General features: G+C 44.0%; 2 protein-coding genes across 15 annotated transcripts in view; one reads left to right on the forward strand and one right to left on the reverse strand.

Annotated features, from left to right (window-relative positions):
• Positions 1-9177, forward strand: part of LOC135510992 (bifunctional heparan sulfate N-deacetylase/N-sulfotransferase 2-like) — a 170950-nt gene extending 161773 nt beyond the window's left edge. For all 6 annotated transcript variants that reach the window (XM_064932400.1, XM_064932402.1, XM_064932399.1 and 3 more), the window contains 8 exons: positions 3408-3536; positions 3770-3952; positions 4159-4255; positions 4400-4523; positions 4815-4989; positions 5405-5575; positions 5762-5974; positions 6117-9177. In XM_064932400.1, the coding sequence (XP_064788472.1) occupies positions 3408-3536; positions 3770-3952; positions 4159-4255; positions 4400-4523; positions 4815-4989; positions 5405-5575; positions 5762-5974; positions 6117-6242 (1218 nt within the window). In that variant the 3' untranslated portion in view covers positions 6243-9177. The remainder of the gene's footprint in view (positions 1-3407; positions 3537-3769; positions 3953-4158; positions 4256-4399; positions 4524-4814; positions 4990-5404; positions 5576-5761; positions 5975-6116) is intronic.
• The window catches only part of LOC135510993 (calcium/calmodulin-dependent protein kinase type II subunit gamma-like), a 103198-nt gene continuing 92725 nt past the window's right edge, over positions 8079-18551 (reverse strand). For 5 of the 9 annotated variants that reach the window (XM_064932407.1, XM_064932405.1, XM_064932409.1 and 2 more), the window contains 6 exons: positions 18268-18366; positions 16052-16186; positions 14148-14223; positions 13914-14008; positions 12748-12997; positions 8079-11957 (listed from right to left, as the gene is read on the reverse strand). In XM_064932407.1, coding sequence (XP_064788479.1) covers positions 12765-12997; positions 13914-14008; positions 14148-14223; positions 16052-16186; positions 18268-18366 — 638 coding nt within the window. In that variant the 3' untranslated portion in view covers positions 8079-11957; positions 12748-12764. The remainder of the gene's footprint in view (positions 11958-12747; positions 12998-13913; positions 14009-14147; positions 14224-16051; positions 16187-18267; positions 18367-18551) is intronic. The other 4 variants (XM_064932408.1, XM_064932411.1, XM_064932412.1 and 1 more) reach the window with 2 other exon arrangements.

Here is an 18551-nt window from a genome sequence, read left to right on the forward strand (position 1 = left end):
AGTTTGGGGAAGATAATTTTCACCATAAAAATGCACCTTTATAATAAAAGCCATTACATGCATAATTGCATTTCCGCTAATAATACATTTGCGCTTATAGCCTACTGCCATGTGCGAATTGCTGTGCTTATAATGTGAAGAAATAGCCCAATAGTTTAATACTTTAAGCTAAACATTCTGATCTGTTGCATCAGCCACACTTTTTGATTCTAGTGGTTTTATTAATTTGGATCTGTCACATTCCACAACTGTCCCAGACTTTGTTTGGAATATGTATTTCTCGCACAGAATAGAATAGGTTGACTTTTGTACTATGGGGACAGTAGATTGAAATAGGCTAGTGCTTTTACTGTTCGTTAGGCCTACTCATCTTGTTGGCTGACAAAGTAAATGTGGACAGTTCTTCCAATATCTTCAATATGCACCTAGGAATAGGATAAGGACGCGCGCCATTGTGTCCCCAATGTGTCTGTCTTCACTTGTAGCCTGTGAGAAAGACCCGATGACATGCTGTGTTATGCAGCACTAAGGGAGAAGGGCACAATGGCCACTGAACGCAAAAGGCAGGGATTCTTTTAAGGTGCATTATGGCCACACAAAGGGGATGCTGTCGTGAAATTCTAGGCATTATCAAGTGCTTGTCAAATTGTGAATGATGTAGTGTGTACAGCCTGTGCAAAAAAAACAAAGCAGAGCTCATCAATCAAATGTATTTATAAAGCCCTTCTTACATCAGCTGATGTCACTAAGTGCTGTACAGAAACCCAGCCTAAAACCCCAAACAGCAAGCAATGCAGGTGTAGAAGCATGGTGGCTAGGGAAAAACTCCCTACAAAGGCCAGAACCTAGGAAGGAACCTAAAGAGGAACCAGGCTATGAGGGGTGGCCAGTCCTCTTCTGGCTGTGCCTGGTGGAGATTTATAACAGAACATGGCCAAGATATTCAAATGTTCATAGATGACCAGCAGGGTCAAATAATAATAATAATCACCGTGGTTGTAGAGGGTGCAACAGGTCAGCACATCAGGAGTAAATGTCAGTTGGCTTTTCATAGCCGATCATTCAGAGTATCTCTACCGCTCCTGCTGTCTCTAGAGAGTTGAAAACAGCAGGTCTGGGACAGGTAGCACGTCCGGTGAACAGGTAAGGGTTCCATAGCCACAGGTAGAACAGTTGAAACTGTAGCTGCAGCACGACCAGGTGGACTGGGGACAGCAAGGAGTCATCAGGCCAGGTAGTCCTGAGGCATGGTCCTAGGGCTCAGGTCCGCGGAGAGAGAGAGAGAGAGAGAGAATGGAAGAAAGAAGGAGAGAAAGAGAGAGCATACTTAAATTCACACAGGACACTGGATAAGACAGGAGAAATACTACAGATATAACAGACTGACCCTAGCCCCCCGACACATAAGCTATTGCAGCATTAAATACTGGAGGCTGACGATACCCCCGGATAAGGCCAAACAGGTAGGATATAACCCCAGCCACTTTGCCAAAGCACAGCCCCCACACCACTAGAGGGATATCTTCAACCACCAACTTACCATCCTGAGACAAGGCCGAGTATAGCCCACAAAGATCTCCCCCACGGCACAACCCAAGGTGGGGGCATCAACCCGGACAGGAAGATCACGTCAGTTACTCAACCTATTCAAGTGACACACCCCTCCTAGGGACGGCATGGAAGAGCACCAGTAAGCCAGTGACTCAACCCCTGTAATATGGTTAGAGGCAGAGAATCCCAGTGGAGAGAACCGGCTAGGCAGGTTTGTTGCTCCAGTGCCTTTCCGTTCACCTTCACAATCTGGGCCAGTCTACACTCAATCATAGGACCTACTGAAAAGATGAGTCTTCAATAAAGACTTAAAGATTGAGACCGAGTCTGTCTCTCTCACATGGATCGGCAGATCATTCCATAAAAATTGAGCTCTATAGGAGAAAGCCCTGCCTCCAGTGTTGGCTTAGAAATTCTAGGGACAGTAAGGAGGCCTGCGTTTTGTGACCGCAGCGTACGTGGAGGTATGTACGGCAGGACCAAATCGGAAAGATGGGTAGGAGCAAGCCTATGTAATGCTTTGTAGGTTAGCAGTAAAACCTTGAAATCAGCCCTTGCCTTAACAGGAAGCCAGTGTAAAGAGGCTAGCACTGGAGTAATATGATCAAATCTTTTGGTTTTAGTCAAGATTCTAGCAGCCGTGTTCCAACTGAAGTTTATTTAGTGCTTTATCCGGGTAGCCAGAAAGTAGAGCATTGCAGTAGTCTAACCTAGAAGTGACAAAAGCATGGATTTTAGAAGTGACAAAAGCACTTCTGGGAGAAGTGCCTTTCTTTTTTACAAATCATCATTAGTCACATCATCCAGACTTAGAATGTATTAAAAATCAGAACATATTGCCCAACATTTGTATCACAACTAAAGTTACATAAATAACTGTAAATAAAGCATATAGGAGGACCTGTTTCTTTGTTAACCGCTCAACACAGAATAGCTGCATGTGTTCACTCCCTCAAATCATTTGAAGAAAATATCATTTCTATCTTATTCAGCTTTGTTCAATTGTATTCTTCATACTATAAAATAATGCCATGGAATTCCAAGCAAATCTTGTCTGCTAAATTGAACTAGTACAACCATTTGGCATAGCCACATCAGGACCTAACATAAGGACAACTCAGAGTATGCTATTATTTTCTTCTGAAATAGACAACATTTTCTTCGTATCATGCTTCTTTAGACCTGTCTACAATACATAATGGATTTATTGTGAAGGTGTTGGCTATGTTACATGGATTTATTAAACTTTTTAAAATGTAGATGTTCCAAAGGTCTGCATCAGTGGCTTGTAGGCTGTGGAAGCCAGGAGTGTTTATGTTAATTAACGGTCAATTACCCTGAGACCGACAGTTATTTGCTTGACAATCACCGGCTGACTAAATTTTCGTGACCGCCCTAGCTCATGTCTCCCCTAATCTCGAGAAGGATCATTCTCCCCACCAGATCACGTACCGGCCTGTCTCGGCAAAAGATAATGTCATTATCCAAGCAAATTTGAGAAAGTTTAAGGTAGGTTTTTTAAATTTATGCTTTGGCCACAAATACGAGTTTAAGACATCAACAACATTATTATAAGTTGTCTGAATATTAACTTTTAAACGTGAGATTTTCACTCCACAGTTATTTTGAACTTCAATTGAAGTCAAATGGTCCCTCCATCTCTCATTGACATCAATGACAAAGTGAAAATATGACTTAATCAGGAGTTAGGATTTGGCCCTCAGTGCTTAGTGAGCGCACTCAAGGGCTTAGCGTTTATACAAAGGTGCAAAGGCCCTATTCATTATTAAAGTGGCAAGAAGGAAGAGAAAGTTGATTATTTTGTATTTTTTACAGTTTCCCCTTTGTCTCTGCAGGTGTTACCCAGACAAACATGTGGACTCTTCACTCACACTATCTTCTATAACGAGTACCCAGGAGGCTCCAAAGAGCTGGACAAGAGCATCAGGGGAGGAGAGCTGTTCCTCACCGTCCTCCTCAACCCTGTAAGTTCTGCTCTGGAGATACTCTGCCTGTCATTACTGGAGCCTGCTGCCCTCTTCAGGCCGCTGCTCTATATGACTGGAACAATCTTAACTTGGAAAATGGAATTGTAACTTTAATTTTTGTGTAAATCATGCATCGGTGTCAATCTGTGCCACAAGTTGGGATTTAGCCTCGTATGCAGCTAAACAGTGAAAAGTCTCACTTCCCTCCTCTGACCCCCTCCCCCCTCCAGATCAGCATCTTCATGACCCACCTGTCTAACTACGGCAATGACCGGCTGGGCCTGTACACCTTTGAGTCCCTGGTGAAGTTTGTTCAGTGTTGGACCAACCTGCGGCTGCAGACCCTGCCCCCCACGCAGCTGGCTGACAAATACTTCCAGATCTTCCCTGAGGAGAGGGACCCCCTCTGGCAGGTTAGGGAACTGCAATTATTATTATTACAGACATGGTAGTACATCGGTTGTTAGTTACTGTTTCCTATTTTGGATATGTACTGTTTTCTTGAGATTGTTAAAATAAAGTTTGGCCTATCAATTTATTTGAGTTTGCAATGAAATGACTTACTGATGAGCTATATGTACTGGTGACCCTAACCTAACCCCTCTCTATTTGTCCTCAGAACCCATGTCAGGACAAGAGGCATAAAGACATCTGGTCGAAGGAAAAGACCTGTGATAGACTACCCAGGTTCTTGGTCGTAGGCCCACAGAAAACAGGTGAGACCCTGTGGCCGGCCATTCTCCTCCGACGTAACCTCTCTCGCTCTTCGCACACACTTGGCCAGAATGTGTTGCACGGTGGCATTTGTGGTGGTGAGTTTCAGTCCAACCAAAAGTGTATATTTGTATGTGTAATTTCAGGCACCACAGCCCTGCACTCATTCCTGAGCCTCCACCCTGCCATCACCAGTAGCTTCCCCAGTCCTGTCACCTTTGAGGAGATCCAATTCTTTAGCGGGCCCAACTACGACAACGGCATTGACTGGTAAGACAACATTACTGCCCATTCTTATAACACTATAATGAAGCCTGTAGTCACCTCAACACTGCCTCTATGTAGTTCCTTCATGCTTACTTGTAGTTTAGTCTTCCTCCATATTGCTCTCTTATCTAGTCCTCTCATATCAGTGAGAACGTATAACAGTGTGGTCTATTTGGTCCTAGGTGGAAAGCGACATGGCGCAGAAAGCCATTCAAAGTTATTGGGACTTTTTATGTCATAAGCTCTCCCCTGGCCCTCAGTAAACCAAACTGCTCACCGCCCTCCTCTCTTCAGGTACATGGACTTCTTCCCCTTCCCATCGAATGTCAGCACAGACTTCATGTTTGAGAAAAGTGCCAACTACTTTGACACGGAGGTAGCCCCTAAGAGAGCGGCGGCCCTGCTGTCCCGGGCCAAGATCCTGGCTGTGCTCATCAACCCAGTGGACCGCGCCTACTCCTGGTACCAGGTGGGTCGATCACACTACACAGATCAGGTTCACCAATGTTCAGGATCAGCTCTAACTACCTCATCCATAATATGAACCATGAGGGTCATGAAATATAAACTGTTCCCAGACCATTTTGACCGTTAAGTGACCACACATGCTGAAGAAACTGCAGGATGTAGAGTCATCTGTTTTTATTTTAGCTTCACCTGTGAGGTTTATTTGCTTGTAGGCCATTATTGTAAATAAGAATTTGTTCTTAACTGACTTGCCTAGTTAAATCTAATAATTATTCTCATTATTTGCTTGTAGTTACTTTAACAAGCAAGGGAGGTCAAAGTTATCTTGTTACTTGATCCCTTTGAAGCCTGACCTCTGATAACCTTTGACTCATGATGGCTGACCTTTGACCTATCCCATGTGTGTGACCCTGCAGCACCAGCGGGCTCATCAGGATCCAATGGCCATCAACCACACATTCCAGGAGGTGGTGACAGCGGGGCCTGCCTCCCCCCGAGAGCTGATCATCCTGCAGAGACGCTGCCTTAAACCTGGGGCCTACGCCACCCACCTGGAGCGCTGGCTACACCACTACCAGCCCAGCCAGGTAACACTTTACTGGAAATACACATTCACATAAACATACCATACGAACACAGCTAGATAATGAAAACTACAGGAGACGCCCCCAATCACCAATTCAGAATCATCCATTCAGTATTTTCCTTGCATCATCATGGCAGTACCACCTGTGTGAAGGCCAGAATGTGAGAGGTGTGATTCCTGTTTCCAGGTGCACATAGTGGACGGGTCCCAGCTGCGTTCCAACCCTGCCCTGGTCATGGAGGGCATCCAGAGGTTCCTGGGGGTCACACCCATCTTCAACTACACTCAGGCTCTGACATACGATGAAAGTAAAGGGTTCTGGTGCCAGCGGGTGGAAGGTGGACGACCCAAGTGTCTTGGCAAGAGTAAAGGCAGGAAATACCCTGACATGACCCCTGAGGTACAGTGACGTCGCACACACATTCTCCCGTTGCCAGCGTGCCATGATGCATTGTGTTTCACTTTTGTCTAACATGTAATTATGTCTAAACAAGTGCCTCATACAGTCCTTACCTGACTGTTCTCTGCTGTGTGCATTACAGTCGCGTGCCTTCCTGACGGAGCATTACCGGGAGCACAACATGGAGCTGCTGAGGCTGCTGAACCGGCTGGGCCAGCCCCTGCCCGCCTGGCTAAGAGAGGAGCTGCAGAGCTCCAGCTGGAGCTGAGAGTGGAACCACAGTCTGGAATGGAGCACTGCCCCACCCGGCTTGGCCCGGGGGGAGAGGGCCCTGTTCACCCACACCCACACCAGTCACTACAGAGGGTGGATGAGGTGAGAGGGCGGGAGGACAGCCCCCTATCAGGACAATGGACTCCGAAACGCCACTGTAACAACCAAACCTCATGGGTGGAATAATGACCTCTAATAAGAGAGTTAATGAGTTGGACTGAAACACCTTGCAGTCGCACACATGGTCTTCATCCAGAAAGTAGAGGCCTTGTCTAAGCCTGCAGACGATTAGACTGACTGATGCCAGGGTCTGGTAGACTGGGGGTGGGGAGGTCTAATGTCACCAGACCATTAGAATGACTGATGCCAGGGTCTGGTAGACTGGGGGTGGGGAGGTCTAATGTCACCAGACCATTAGACTGACTGATGCCAGGGTCTGGTAGACTGGGGGTGGGGAGGTCTAATGTCACCCGACTATTTAACAGGAACTGAACTCACAGGATATCCTGTGGCCCTGTAGCGCATGAATGAGCTCGGAAACATACGTGGTCACAAGATCACACACACACACTTCTCATTTCTTCAGAAGAATGATTGTAAAACGTTGTACATTTTAAATCTGTTGTATATTTTGGGCGGGGGGGGGGGATGTGACAGAATAGACATTGACTAAACGAGACAGCGTACTGTAATGCTCTGGACAGAGGCGTGTGCCGTAGGATGGATGTGGGGTATTAATCACATGCCACAGCACCTCCAGACTCTCTCTGTGCATTCCACTACCCCATAGCTGAGGCCATTCTGACAAACAAACTGTCTACTAAAGGCCACAGTCGACAGAGAAACCACACACTTTAACATGCACTTTCCCCAACTCTCACATAGGTACCCAGACAGTTTAGAGCTGCGTAGAGAGAGGAGGATAAGCTAGAGGGAGATGGAAAAAGAGAGGGTCTATGTCTCTCTGCCTGTGACTGTCTGTCTTAACAGGAGCTGCTGTCTTGTTTGGTTTATTTTGTAAAAACTACAAAACAAAGACCAACGCTGTATCATCTCTAATAAACTCAGAGAGGTTGGAATGGATTGTTTATTTATTAAATTTTTTTACCCACAGCTTCTGCATGTCTGTCAATGCAGGAGCCACTGTCTTTTACCCATCTGATGCTGTCTACAGAAGACTGGAATGGAAACGGCAGTACCTCCAGTGTTTGACGGACAGGAGACGAGAGGTACATATTATAGTCTGCAGTACAGTAATTCTACTCTTCGGGAAGGCATCTTTTCAATGTATTATTCCACAGGATCTATCATTTATGTAAGTGATGAAGTCAGAGACCCTGGTGTTTGGAGACTATATTGGCACGGGTGTTAGGCTCGGGCCGGCAAACCGTGCCAATATATCCTCCAAACACCGGCTTTGAGGGCAGTATCACTTAACTATGTCGCATGACGAATCTGTGTGAAACCTGTTAAATGGGCAGATCATGTTCATTATTCACGGTCCAGTGTTAACAAGGGACTTGACCACAATCTCCAAAGTCCCTTAGCTGGATAGACTCCAGTAGGAGTGCGTGGGTAAAATCACTGGGGAAGCCAAGCCCCCCTCAAAAAATAAGCCATATAACAAGCAATGTGTTACCTTACTCTGCATTGGTTTGGCACAGACAAGATACATTTCTATCCTGGATGGATGGACTAGCACACACTTACTTACATGAAAATGACAAAACTGACCACTTATGTTGAAATGTAATTTTAATGAAATACTTCTCAGATTGTTTCCATAATAACAAAGCTATGATGATCTACTAACATTCAAACAAACACTTGATCGTTTAAGTCATGGTTTTATTTATTATATGGTCATGCAAAAATCCAGCATCCAAATGAAAACGGAGTATAGTCATATGTATCCTTACTATATGATTACAGTGAAGTAAATATACCTTTTTTATTTTATTTTTTGTACTTTTTTTTAAACGTGATATCACTTCATTTCAATATTTGAGACGGAGACATTTTCATTGACCTTGAGGATGCAAGTAACATATAGATTTCCATTTTTGTAATCAAGTAAACACAGACAGTGAAAAATATTACCAGAAAGTAGACATGCATATTTCTTTCTCTTGTAAAACTGCATATATAGTTGTTAAAGTGTGTGGCTTTTAATGTATTTTTCAGTATTTGTTTTTGTAAGTATATCAAGGCCCTCTTCCTGTCCTGCTAGCTAGTTCGGTAGGCTATAGTATAATCCAAGGTTAACTATCCTTCCCTCAATAACTATTTCTCTCCTCTTCTTCCCTTTGAATTATTTTGAAGAGTTGAAGTAAACCGCATAGTAGTTCTCATTCCCATGGCTGTGTGAACACCGACGCAATGAATGGAAGCATCAGGCCCAGTGGGAGAGAGAGAGGCCAGTGCCCACAGCACAAAGTCAGGAAAAACTATTTGAGCCAAAAAAACATCACACAGTTCAGTACTGTATACATTGCATTATGGTGCAAAAGGGAAACAGTTTCATGGCAGGTATGTCACAATGCGCAGTAGGGTGGGCGGGGCCAGTTGTGACCATGATATGAACACCGAGCACAGGTTTTGTTTTAACGCGTTTCATTCAACATATTTTGATATAATTTTCTATGACCAAGAGTCTCATCGGTAGGTTGTTGTCTTTTCGGTGCCCGGCCTTCCACAGGTTCAATGGAACGCCAGTACTATGGAACTGCTTAGCACAGAAATGAAGGGGTTAACAGCAAGCATCACCCCTCTGGCGGTACAAAGTCACAAGTTGCTACAACACAGTGAAAAACAGTGTTCCAATGTTTTACCATTATCACAAAGATATGTTTTTAAAGGGAGATTGTTTTTAGCGTGTATTTTTGTGTGTCTCTCATAACAAACAAATAAATGCAACAATTTCAAAGATTTTGCTGAGTTACAGTTTATATACATAAATTAGGCTCTAATCACATGACCGAGCAGGGGCACAGCCATGGGTGGGCCTGGGAGGAGAGCATAGGCTCACCCACTGGGAGCCAGGCCCAGCCAATCAGTGTTCTTTCCCCACCAAAAGGCTTTATTACGGACAAAAACGCTCCTCAGAAGCAGCCTCCCTCCCGTTAATGGTAAAACATAGGTACACTCCTCAGCAGCAGCCCCCTCGATCCCTTAGGTGAAGAAGCAGGATGAGGAGGGCTGGCATGGTTACAAGTGTTCTGAGGTTGTGAGGCCGGTTGGATGTACTACCAAATTCTCTAAAATGTTATGCAAAAGAAATAAACATTACATTTTCTGGCAACAGCTCTGGTGGACATTCCTGCAGTCAGCATGCCAATTGCATGCTCCCTCAACATTGTGTTATGTGACAAAACTGCAGATTCTAGTGACCTTTTATTGTCCACAGCACAGGGAGCACCAGATTAATGGTCATGCTGTTTAATCAGCTTCTTGATATGCCACACCTGTCAGGTGGATGTATTATCTTGGCAAAGGAGAAATGCTCATTAAGAGGGATGTAAACAAATTTGTGCTCAAAATGTTAGATATTTAAGCTTTTTGTGAGTATGGAACATTTCTGGGATCTTTATTTCAGCTCATGAAACATGGGACCAGCACTTTACATGTTGCGTTTATATTTTTGTTCAATGTATATATATATTCAAATATAATTTGCATTGGGAGTGCACTGTGTGTGTGTTGATTCCACATATGTGTATTGTGGGAATTGGGTTGGACAGGGGAGGCTTGGGTGTGATTGGCCAGCTGCCTGAGCCCCAACCCCCACCCCCACCTCCCCATATTTCCAGCTCCAATCTCAAAAAGAAATGGATTATTCATAATAATACCAACAGTACAAACACTAACATCAAGAAGAGTTACAACTGAAACCGGGATAAAGGGACCAATCCATTGATTGCCTTAAGCGTGGCCCCCAGATCCACCTCCCGGCCCTTCCCCAGCCAGTTGTTCGACATGCCGCCACTGGCCACTGGCCAACTCAACACCCCACTTTACAGCATTTTCACTTTCACATGCTTTTAGTGCCAATGACTTTACAGAGAGGTATGGCAAGCGAAGACGGACAATATACAATGTTCGAGAACAGGACAGGGACCAGAACAAGAGAGACAGGCAAAGGGTGATATCACACTGAGTGGCGCTAATAGAAAGCTGATTAGCAGGGTCACTAACTACAGAAACACAGGTAGAGACCCCAGGAGTAAGTGAGCTTAACCTGAAGTTGCAGAAACGTTCATCCGGGGAGTGAACAGAACAGCATTGAGTCTCAAGTTTGTGCCAAACAGTACCGGCCATTTTAGATTTTATTACATTTTTCCATATTTCCCCCAAAAAATGTTTTATCAAACATGTTAAAGTCAGAGTAGAAAACAATAGGAAGGAGAGGTGTACGAGCTTTCAGAGTTTGTGATTTGGGGTCTCCGTCAGAATAGTAGCAGTAGGCTAGATTGTGCCATGTGCCCTCTAGTGGCCCAAGGAAGAAGGCAAACTCGGCACACTGAACCAATAGTAGTGTTCTGCAACTTCAGGTTGTGCTGGTCAGGAGAATGTGGCCTGTTGCTGGAGGAGCTGGCTGGTCTACATACCCAAAGGGCACAGCACAGTGAGCTTGATTTTGGGCCTTGTGTGAGCATGCATGTGTGCATATACACTGGGGATCTCAAAGCGCAAACGAGCTTGAAAAGGGAGCTATAGGGACATGAGAACACATCTTCACTCACACACGCATCCAAACCCTGAAAGTAAAGTATTTCTCCTTATAAATATGAATGTATACATTACTATATTAAATAAAGTCCCCATAAAAAAAAATCTTCACACACAAAATACTTTCAAATACAGCATCATTCAGGGGATAAAAATGAAGAGGTCCACAATAACACATCAGAATACTAAAAAACAGAGTCCCTTCTGCAACGCACCCGACCCATAAAAAGATAACATCTACATTAAAACAATGTCTAAAATGTTGATATTACTGTAAGTAACAATTTAGAGCTTGGGTCAATTCGTATAACGCGTTTGAAATTTAAAGGCAATGCATTCACGGCAAACGCTGCATCGGTCAGCTCAATCATAAAAATTACCTTTAAATTTCAATCGCGCCATAGCGCTGAACCTGCGATACGGATTGAATCAAGCTTTTTGTTTTTCAGAAATGTTCCCTTCTAGCATTTGTTTGCATCCAACAACAGAAATAATTAGATATGTTAACTGTGAAACAAACAAAACAAAAAAACAACCACCACAAAAATTAGGGTGTTCTCCTTTTTCTATTTTTTTTTATAGAAAATTCACATTTATTTTCGTTAATCATTACTACCATACCTGCTGATTAAATGTGAAGGTTTTTTGATAATTTATTTTACATATGTTAATACTTTAAACACCTTTTAAAACGGCAAAGAAATATGGATCCATGGAAAAGGACAAGACAGCGCCCCCCTGTGGGCGTCAGAAGCATGCACCGTCCGGAGGGCAGGGCTTCAGCTACAGCCGGCCCCCAACATATAGCTAGGGTTGGACTGGATTGGTGGTGGTGTTGTCAGTCGGTCGGCTTTAAAATATTTTATTTTGTTATATTTTCCCCTTAGATTTTAAACTTCCAAGCGTTCTCTTCTGGCAGGGCTCTTGGCGCCAATCCGACCACTGAGAAAATGCTCCAATCGGTTTCAGAATTCAGGCAAAGCTGAGAGAAAGGGAGAGAGTGATAGGGAGGGCACAGGACAGCCTGTCAAGAGTGTGTACATCTCCAAACTACTCCTGAGTTTACATAACTTTATACACTGAGTATACAAAACATTATGAACACCTGCTCTTTCCACTACAGACTGACCAGGTGAAAGCTGTGATCCCTTATTGATGTCACTTGTTAAATCCACTTCAATCAGTGTAGATGAAGGGGAGGAGATGGGTTAAATAAGGATTTTGAAGCCTTGAGGCATGGATTATGTATGTGTGCCATTCAGATGGTGAATGGGCAAGACAAAATATTTAAGTGCCTTTGAATGGAGTATGGTAGTAGGTGGCAGGCGCACCAGTCTGTGTCAAGAACTGCAATGTTGCTGGGTTTTTCACGCTCAACGGTTTCCCGTGTATATCAAGAATATATCACCACCCAAAGGACATCCAGCCAACTTGACACAACTGTGGGAAGCATTGGAGTCAACATGGGCCAGCATCCCTGGGGAATGCTTTCGACACCTTGGGGGGCGGCGGGCAACTCAATATTACTCAGTATATACAGCACTAAGACCTCTTTGCAACAGGTGGCACATAAGATCACACACAGTGCATTCGTAAAGTATTCAGACCCCTTGACTTTAGAATAAGGCCATAACAAAATGTGGAAAAAGTCAAGGTTGTCTGAATAGTTTCCAAAGGCACTGTTCATCAACACAAATATATGTACAGTATCAGCACGTGTGTGAGGGAGAGCACAGACAGAACCTAGAATCAAAGCTCTCTGCAGTCAGCACCTGTGTCTGATAAAGGTTCACTGGAGAGGTGCGGCAGGCGCTCCTGAACAGTGGAAATGCACGTTGAGCCACTTGGCATCGCGGCGGTGCCACACGCGGGTCTCCTCTGACTGGCAGGAGCGCGGTCGTCCCTGGCTGTCGATGTACTGGGTCAGGCGGATGTAGGCGATGCAGGCCGCGTCCTCCCCGATCAGGTGCACATGGGGGTTCAGGATGGTGGTGTGGACCGGTTTACTGTTCTTACTCAACACTACATGGGAGACAGGGACACAGTCATCAACTTACATGAGTTGGTGTTTAAATGGACTTCATCCTTGATTAGATTCAAATAGAGAAAGACCTACCAGACCTTTAGTGTAAAATAGTGTGCTCAGTGACTTGGTAAAGACATTTTTTAAAATACCACAATGAACAAATTAACAGGGTAGTTCCACAAATAGTGTCTTTTAAGTCTCAAATATTGTTTACATTTTTATGAAACACTCAATTCAACAGTTGGATCACGTACATTTATGCTTTAACAAAATGAAACCATGTAAAAATTCCAATAGCAGTGTGTTTTCATTCAAATAAGATTTGCTTTCTCTTAGTCCAAATCTAGGAAGGTTTTAACCCACTTAATGCCACGATTTTGTAAAGCCCTAATCATTAGAGATTAATTGACATTTGGCCCTCAGGTGTAAGGTCAACCTTGTAACATAAACTGAACTCTCGTTTTAATATGGTAAAACTATCCCTTTAATATATTTTGATTTTTACAGTTGATCTGGTTCTACTCTTTTTGGCCATTTTCTGGTCTTTGTATTGGAAAACTGAGCACGTAGATCCTACCATGCCAACTGTGTTACCCATTGATGGATAGATAGGCTAGAGATGTTTTAACAAGTAAAAATCCCCCCTCCGTGCTGCACACAACAAGCTTACATTCCCCATCACAAGGGGAGATTAGCCCGATTGAAGGTAACATCTATAACCCTGTCACTTTAGTGGGCACTTTTGTAGTCTTTTTCTTACCTCTTGAGATGGCAAGACATGTTTTATGAAGTTGAACATGTGCTCTTTATGACAAAACAAGGTGAAAGTCATTTTTGACCAAATTACACTTCCCAAAAGGCACCATTTGTGGGATGACCATGTCTAGTTCCCTGTTGATAAGAGATGCTTACAGTTCTCAAAGTAGAACTTGTGGAAGTCCATGCCCTCCACCAGGTTTCCCAAAGCCTCAGGTTCAAACGAGGTTAGTCCGGGGTCACAGATTCTCCTGGAGGGGAAATCGGACACATCATCAACATCTTACATGAACAGGGCCTACTCTAGTAACGACCAGGGACATCAGCAGGGTTAGGGTTATTCAGTTCTAAACCAGGAGGCACACACACAATCTATGTATGTAAACTCACGTGTAAGCCTCGAAGTCTCCGTTGTTGATGGCCTCAATCAGCTGCTCAGTAATCTTGATGATCTCCTGTTTGCGAGCTGAAATCCGGTGAACGATAGATAGAAAGAAAGATGGCCAGATGGAATTAGAGAGACCCCAAAAGTGAATACTTCAGAAATACTTGAAGATCAGCATGCAGAACCCCTCACACCCATGCTTCACCTAGCTCACTAGCCCTTTCCTGTATGACACTGATTGCAGAGACTGCACTCACAATGCCATCAAAGCCTATTGTTGTTTGGTTGTACAAAGACACAGCAGCACTACTGGGGACCACCAATCTCATAAAAACGACTCTAACAGGCCGCAACTTAGCTGCAGTCCAGCTCCCTCCCTTTCCAATCGAATAGTCTGCCCTACCCAAAGCACCTGGCAATGTTTGAGTATTTGAACAGTTTCACTTCCCTAAATCTCAAGTGCATGGAAACAGTTTCTAATTCTCCTAGGTAACTTCAGATGTGTTGATATTTTTGTTCTATAATTCCTGGTCTAAACCTCAACTATGTCTACAACTCCATCCTCAACACTCATCAGACAAGTGACACACAAACTAACTGGGCTCACTGAAATGTCATCTGGGAGGGTGACACACAGATAGCCAACTACGCCAGACAGCCTACCAGCAGAGTCGAGAAATTCCACACAGCACACAATCCAGCTTGTACATATACACAGTACCAGTCAAAAGTTTGGACACACATACTCATATCTGAGATTATTCAAAGTAGCCACCCGTTGCCTTGATGACAGCGTTGCACACTCTTGGCATTCTCTCAACCAGCTTCATGAGGAATGCTTTTCCAACAGTCTTGAAGGAGTTCCCACATATGCTGAGCACTTGTTGCCTGCAAACCAGATGGGATGGTGTATTGCGGCAGAATGCTGTCGTAGCCATGCTGGTTAAGTGTGCCTTGAATTCTAAATAAATCACTGACAGTCACCAGCAAAGCACCATCACACCTCCTCCTCCATGCTTCACGGTGGGAACCACACATGCAGAGATCATCCATTCACCTACTCTGTGTCTCACAAAGACACGGCGGTTGGAACCAAAAATCTCAAATTTGGACTCGTCAGACTAAAGGACAGATTTCCACCGGTCTAATGTCCATTGCTCATGTTTCCTTGCCCAAGCAAATCTCTTCTTATTATTAGTGTCCTTTAGTAATGGCTTCTTTGCAGCAATTCAACCATGAATGCCTGATTCACGCAGTCTCCTCTGAACAGTTGATGTTGAGATGTCTGTTACTTGGACTAATTTATTTGGGCTGCATTCTGAGGTGCAGTTAACTCTAATGAACGTATCCTCTGCAGCAGGTAACTCTGGGTCTTCCTTTCCTGTGGTGGTCCTCATGGGAACCATTTTCATCATAGCGCTTGATTGTTTTTGCGACTACATTGAATTTTTTTTCACAACACAACTGATTGACTCAAATGGTTAAAATTAACTGCCTTGTTAAAATGTACTTTTAACAAGGCACACCTGTTAATTGAAATGCATTCCAGGTGAGTACTATCAACCTCGTGAAGCTGGTTGAGAGAATGCCAAAGATGTCATCAAAGCAAAGGGTGGCTACTTTGAAGAATATCAAATATAAAATATATTCTGATTGATATATATTCTGAACACTTTTTTGGTTCCTACATGATTCCATATGTGTTATTTCATAGTTTTAATATCTTCACTATTATTCTACAATGCATAAAATAGTAAAAATTAAGAAAAACCCTGGAATGGTACCATATATATATATATAAAAAAAACTGTGAGCACACCTCTGTTCATATTCCCACAGGAATTATGAACTGGCAAAAAGCAACTCAAGCCTGGCTTTACAGAAGCTGCCCCAGGGCTGTCTAACTTACTCAGCTGCACGTTGCTGCCCCCTGGGGCCACGGAGGGTGGCGCAGGCAGAGCTTGCTCTAAGTCAGGACACGAGCTATGACCTGAACTTTTCCAATTAGCAAAAGTGTGCTTAGCATCGTCATGCAGTGGGGCAGCTGGAAGACAACATGACAACAGCAAAAAATGGCAACCATGTAAGCGATCAAATCAGACAAAAAAAACACAAAAAAACTGATAGGACAAGAAGACCCGTTTTCTTAAACTGGAATAATGTGCACAGTTAACATATAACTTCACACAGGTCTGAGAGGAGCACAATGCCCATATGCAATTGAGTTATATAAAGGATATGTTACATAGAAACCAAACTTAGAAGGACATCCACACACTAATAACTTAGATGGGCATAGCGTCACACAGACAGCAGAAGATGAAGACACTGTGGCCTCGTGGCCAGGAGGGGGCAGCAGTAACGCACTAAACCCAGTTACAGGCCACCACTGAGGAGGATACTGCCTGAGTGAGGAAGTAGGAGAGTACAGACAGACAGAGACACCTCAGGGACAGGGATGGCTGTTTAGTGAGCAGATGACAGAGCAGGCCAGTCTAGGGGTGGATCTCAATTGATCTCAAAAGTCTACAATGCCTTCATCTCTTCAGAGACCTGATGAGAGATTTGCTGCTGTCTGACCAGCAGCAAAAGGAGAGAATGCCTTTAGGCTTATTGAAATCCAGCCTGTGTCTAGTCCAGCTTGTTGTCTGTCTACGGTCTGCTCAGCTGTCAGGCTGGGTGTCTGTGTCAGGGCCATGGGGAGAGATAAATCAATTAAAAGGCCAGTGAGCCTCAGAAGGTCAGCATTATTTATTCTCTCTGAGAGAAAGGAGGGGAAGAGAAAGGGACGAAGGCGTAATGTGGGGAGAGGAACGGAGAGAGATGCAGAAGCTACATGTAGAACACTGGGTCCCACATTCAGGTTTTCACTTCAGTGAGTAGGGAAAGCCAACAGTGAACGCATGTCTGTGCAAAACAGTGTATATACACAGCAAGTGAGCACAGCATGGTAACGCATGGTAACGTTTTTGTCATAGCAATGCAGATACGGGACATGCTTTTGGCAAGGTCTGAGAGGGACTGGAACAGGCTGAGTGATAGATAGGACAGCTGAGTAGCGTCAGTCTGATGAGCTGACACAGAGCTAAGCAGGAGCGATGTGAGACACACATTTTAAAATGTCACACACTGAGACGCAGGAGGCACACTCACTCCAATCACTCAGCAGCAATCTGGAAGCTTTTAATGGTGAAATATTTTTGGTATTACATTTTTTGGATCCCTAAATCACTGTTCGAGTCAGAATACCCGTACTTGCGTTCTAAATAGTAGGAATTTTGGATATGCGAAAAAAGACAGTTTTGTAGTATGTGAATTTTTTAAAAATTAAATATGCTTTAAATGCCAGGATTTCACACACATTTTCCAAATGGCCGGAATGTACGCAATTGTGCATTAGATTATGCTTTCATTAGGATGAGCCTAGTATGCTGACATTTGTTGCATTTGTTTTTACTAAAACAGTATGTTCTAAATAGTATGTACTATTAGTACACAGGATGCAGTTTAAATTGGTAGTAGGCAAGCCAGATTTCGGACTCGGCCATTGGCTAATGACTGTCCAAACTAATATTGTCTTAGTATGCATTTATCTGAAATACTTTGCTAAAAATGATTAGTGATTGTAATAATTTGTTCATTTTTGGGGGGTGGGCAAGTGATATTCATGTGCACAAACAAACAGAAGATCCTGCAGCTGATATAACTCTACTGAAGATAGTGAGGGGGACCTTGTACAGTGTTGTCCCATTCGAGACAGTCTTCAGCTGGATACAATCCGTATTGCCGAAGTTCTAGCACTGTAGCGTGCTTGAAATGTAAAGGCTATTTCTGATTGAGCCGACATATGCAGCGTTTACCGTGAATGCAGTCTCCGCTAAAGTGGGAACATTGCCTTTAAATGTCAATCAGGCTACAACGCGGAACTACAGCACTACGGATTGAATCTAGACCCTAATATTAATGGAGGAACCGTATTATGGGGACAGTCTTAGGGGGACAGTATTATGGGGACAGACAGCTTCAGGGGAACAATATTATGGGGACAATATAAATGAGTTCATAGGGGGAAAGGACACAAAGGTCAGAGTTGAGAGGAGAGGGGTGGTACTGCTGCTGACTTACAGGCGGGTGGGCAGTGAGGGGGCTGAGCCTGGGTCTGTTCCTCACTGGCACTGCACTGGCTGACCATTGCACTGTCCACGCTAGACCCGCACGCAGACACTGCCCCCACCGCAACACACACACGCCAGAGAGAGAGGAGGATCAGACACAGTTCTGTACACTCTACTATTTTACCAAGAGAAAACAGTACACCCCCAACCTGACCATACACTAGCAAAACCCGCCACACATCATATATCCCACCACCTCCGTACACAGAGACACACAGGGAGGGGTGTGTGAGT

Source organism: Oncorhynchus masou, chromosome 23 (genome assembly GCF_036934945.1).
Source record: "Oncorhynchus masou masou isolate Uvic2021 chromosome 23, UVic_Omas_1.1, whole genome shotgun sequence".
Taxonomy (NCBI): domain Eukaryota; kingdom Metazoa; phylum Chordata; class Actinopteri; order Salmoniformes; family Salmonidae; genus Oncorhynchus; species Oncorhynchus masou.